Below are 3,678 nucleotides of genomic sequence, written 5' to 3' on the forward strand. Positions count from 1 at the left end.
TAACTACTAGGAGTTGGTAGATAGGGCTCTTATGATCGAAGGGAAGCAGCAGCAGATAGAGAGCCGCAAAAGAAAGTACGGACAAGGGAAGTACAATTCTGGAGCTCAGCAGAAGCCTCGTTTTACCCCGAACTCGGAAGGACACACTCATAATCATGGAGGCCATACCCACAATGAAGGGAGTTCGCATAACCACAGTGGCCCCAAGAATGGTAATGGGAATGGAGGAAGCAACGGACAGAACCGTTTCAACCCAGCAACACCCGCCAGGAAGGATTTTAAGTCACATTACTTGTTTCAAGTGCGGAAAGACTGGACACTACGCCACCGAATGCCCTGAAGCAAAGAATGGAAACGTCAATGGAAGCTCTGGGAAGAAGTCCAACCCTTTCAACAAGGAACAGGTGAACCACGTTAACGTGGAGGAGGTTGAAGAGCAGCCTGATACAGTTATAGGTAAGTTTTTGATTGGGTCACTTACTGCAATCGTTCTTTTTGATATTGGTGCATCACATTCATACATTTTGAGGGGATTTGTGGATAAGTATAAGTTGCCAACCAAAGTTCTTAAGACACCTATGTTAGTAAGCTCGCCAGAAGCTTAGTAAACTCATTTCGATCTGACTATTCAATGAAAGAATGAAGAACACAAATATTTTACCTTCAAACCGCACTATCATTTGTGACCAATTCTAGTAAGTAGATGGCAAGTTAGCAGAATACAACCATGGTAATAAGGGAATCGATGTAGATAATATCACATGTGCATTATTCTCCTTTGCCCAATGCCAAGCTGTGTTGTTGTCTATCTCACCACATGTTGCCACTGAACAAACCCTGGTGTTCGCATGAAGAAATGAGTTTCAAATACTCCCTTCGTTCCTAAATATAAATCTTTTTAGACATTTCAACAAGGAACTACATACAGAGCAATATGAGTGAATCTACACTCTAAAATATGTCTATATACATCCATATGATGTAGTCCATTTGAAACCTCTAAAAAGACTTATATTTAGGAACGGATGGAGTAAGAAATAAGGAGTAAAGCAGCTACATCACATCATTCTCTGATTTTATTTCCACAGCTACATATGAAGATGGTAGTATAATAGATATCCTGGTAATAACATGTGAGTAAGGGAAGATTCTATAAAAAAATAAACCAAGAGATTCTATAGAAATGCACTTTGTTGTTCGCTGCAATCATGATATTTAGGAACTTTCTTTCATATGCACCAGAAACGACTTTCATAACAACATCAAGCAGGCCATGATAGAATATCAATACATAATTGTTATCTATATTACACAGCAGTGCATAGTTATACAAGTTTATAAAGCAGCAAATCATATGCGAAAATATCACAGATGAGAAACCTATCTACCAAACACCAATATCGAACTGCCGATTTCATATTCCATTTTAATGCCATTGATGCTACATTTGTATTAATATTTCAACATATTTAAAGGACCAAAGGTCCTTTAGGACTAACTGTTGCAAGAATAGAAGAGCTTACACCCTGCTATTACGTTCAGCGGAGCCAAATAATGGTTGATTGAGCACAATCTCACTTCAAATTATGGTCTTAGCAGCATACAAGTTTGCTATGCCAAGATTAGTACCAATTTTGAAATAAAAACAAATTGTTGGGATCACAACAAAGTAAATTATGAAATAAAAAGAACAAGTGTCTAGCTTCTAATCAGTCGACTCTGAAAGCACCTGGTTGAGCTTCCATAATACCTGAACGAAGGACCTCTCAGTTCACGAGATAGAGAAACAATGCATTGACTGGACTAAAACAACACAAACATTATTTCTTGACAGGACCAATAGTCTCTACCTCACCTTCACTTTTTTCAAATTCTTAATTTAATTACTTAGTCAATGAAAAAAGGCACATCTTGGTAAGCCATCAGAGCTTGGCAAATAAAAGAGGCATTCATCATAACAGAACACACTGATTCAAACACAAAACCAGCATATCTACATTGTAGCTATTTTATCATTCCAAGTAACAAAGTAGCTTCCTTGATAAATGCATGAAAACTAAAAAAGGTACTGGTGAAAGTCATCTTGGTTTAAATTAAATTAGAAATAGCTGCATGAAAGTATCTTTTGGTTGGCTCAGACAGGGAAAATATTAATAGTCCAAAACAATTGTAAGAAAGATGCGGTTACCGTTAACTCGCCCAAGACAACTGACATAAAAAAGGGCCATCATGATGCAGGCCTCTGTAATCTACTGTCTCAATCCATTGTAAGGGTAAATTAATTTGTAAGACATATAGTACCATTATTGGTTTTAGTAGTCTTATTATTATGGTGCTAGACATCTGAACTGGCAAAAATCGGCTTCGCTACTCAGCACTCACTCGTTCATGCAATTGTGGCAGAATATAATATGTCAGTGATTCCAATTCTTTTACATAATGGTTCAGATAAACATCTTCATTTGTGATAATTTGGAAGAAATTTGTTGAATCTCCCAAAAAAGACCAAAGAACAATGAAGAAAAAATGGGCTACAGTCATTAGAAAGTCAACAATATTGTAAAAATAGTCGATCCAGCGGGGCATCAAGCCTTACCTCTATTTGGAGCTCGTCAAGCAGGTGGCTTTGTTCCATGGCATGGACGAGATGATCCTGTACATCATCTACGCCCCTGATATTCTGCAGCATGAGAGAGTGATCAAGAGGTTGACCCGGTGCGGCGCATGGTGCTCACCTTGCAAGGGAAACCGAGGAGCATGCAGCCGCGTACCAAGAGCATGGTGCCAACGTGCGTGCTGGATGCCAAGAACTTACTCGGTAACGAGCTGCTGTTGTGGTGCCTGCAGCGGCCGTTCGTGGAATGGCTTCGTCCGCGGGGATTAGCGGCCGTGGCGGCCCCAGGGATCTGCGGCGGTAGCGGCGTGCGGAGTGCGGCGACTCCACACAAGCACGACCTGCATGGAGTCCTGACCTGCCTGAGGTTCCGCGATGGTGCCGTCGATGGCGGCGGCAGAGGCGGGGAACCCTAAACAAAATATTGAGGAAGGTCGCTCAGCGGCGGCGATCCCGTACCTCGGCTCGGCGGCTGCGATCCCGTACCTCATCCAGCGCGCTCCTCCAGCTCCGTGGTTAGGTCCAGCGGGCGATGCTATTGGGCGGCATCGGCGTGTGGGGATCTGCAACGGCGGCAGCGTGTACGGATCCGCGTCAGCATCGGTGTCATGGGGATCGGCGACGGCGTCCTCCTGGGGATTGGCGGAAGTGGCAGTGGCCTGGGGACAGGCAACGGCGTCGGCAGCGTCACTGGGGATCCGCGGTGACGGCGGCGGCGTGGACGTATAACCCTATTACTAATGTCGACAGGAGCGGCGTATCGACAGGAGCGGCGTATCGTGCGGGGTGGTGTGGCGTATCATGCGTGGTGGGGTTTTTTTTTGGGCGGCTGATAGGCGCCGGCACACTGGGCTAACTTTGAGTCGGTCGCATCAGGACCGCACGATAAAAAGCTTCCTAACCACATGATCTCCTCTCTCTCCTTCTACTCGTTCTTCCTCCTCGCACTTTTCATGAATGAGCACATGACCGGCATCGAAGCACCCCCCCTCCCCCCTCCCCCCTCCGCGCTCGCCTGTCTCTGTCGGTCATCGCACTGGCCCCTGATGCTCGTTGTCGAATCT

The 3,678-nt window shown here is 44.5% G+C and overlaps 1 protein-coding gene across 6 annotated transcripts; it reads right to left on the bottom strand.

Annotated features, from left to right (window-relative positions):
• Window positions 1-481: 481 nt before the first annotated feature.
• On the bottom strand, window positions 482-3,418 carry LOC125543926. 6 transcript variants are annotated; one of them, XM_048707432.1, is made up of 4 exons: window positions 3,101-3,418; window positions 2,816-3,026; window positions 2,597-2,680; window positions 482-837 (listed from the first exon to the last, which is right to left on the bottom strand). In XM_048707432.1, the coding sequence occupies exons 1-4, from the start codon at window positions 3,103-3,105 to the stop codon at window positions 811-813; spliced, it is 327 nt and encodes a 108-aa protein (XP_048563389.1). In that variant the 5' UTR covers window positions 3,106-3,418; the 3' UTR covers window positions 482-810. The 6 variants fall into 6 exon arrangements, with proteins under 6 accessions (XP_048563389.1, XP_048563384.1, XP_048563388.1 ...); XM_048707427.1 differs by having other exon boundaries at window positions 482-882; XM_048707431.1 differs by having other exon boundaries at window positions 2,772-2,955; window positions 3,074-3,418.
• Window positions 3,419-3,678: the final 260 nt, after the last annotated feature.

Source organism: Triticum urartu, chromosome 3 (assembly GCF_003073215.2).
Source record: "Triticum urartu cultivar G1812 chromosome 3, Tu2.1, whole genome shotgun sequence".
Classification (NCBI taxonomy): domain Eukaryota; kingdom Viridiplantae; phylum Streptophyta; class Magnoliopsida; order Poales; family Poaceae; genus Triticum; species Triticum urartu.

What these genes read in the sequence shown, in the direction of transcription:
- LOC125543926 (XM_048707427.1), bottom strand. An exon ending in CAACAGCAGCTCGTTACCGA is followed by an intron (nt 2,681 to 2,815) that starts GTAAGTTCTTGG and finishes CTCATGCTGCAG; the next exon opens with AATATCAGGGGCGTAGATGA. An exon ending in TTGACGAGCTCCAAATAGAG is followed by an intron (nt 883 to 2,596) that starts GTAAGGCTTGAT and finishes ATTTATATTTAG; the next exon opens with GAACGAAGGGAGTATTTGAA.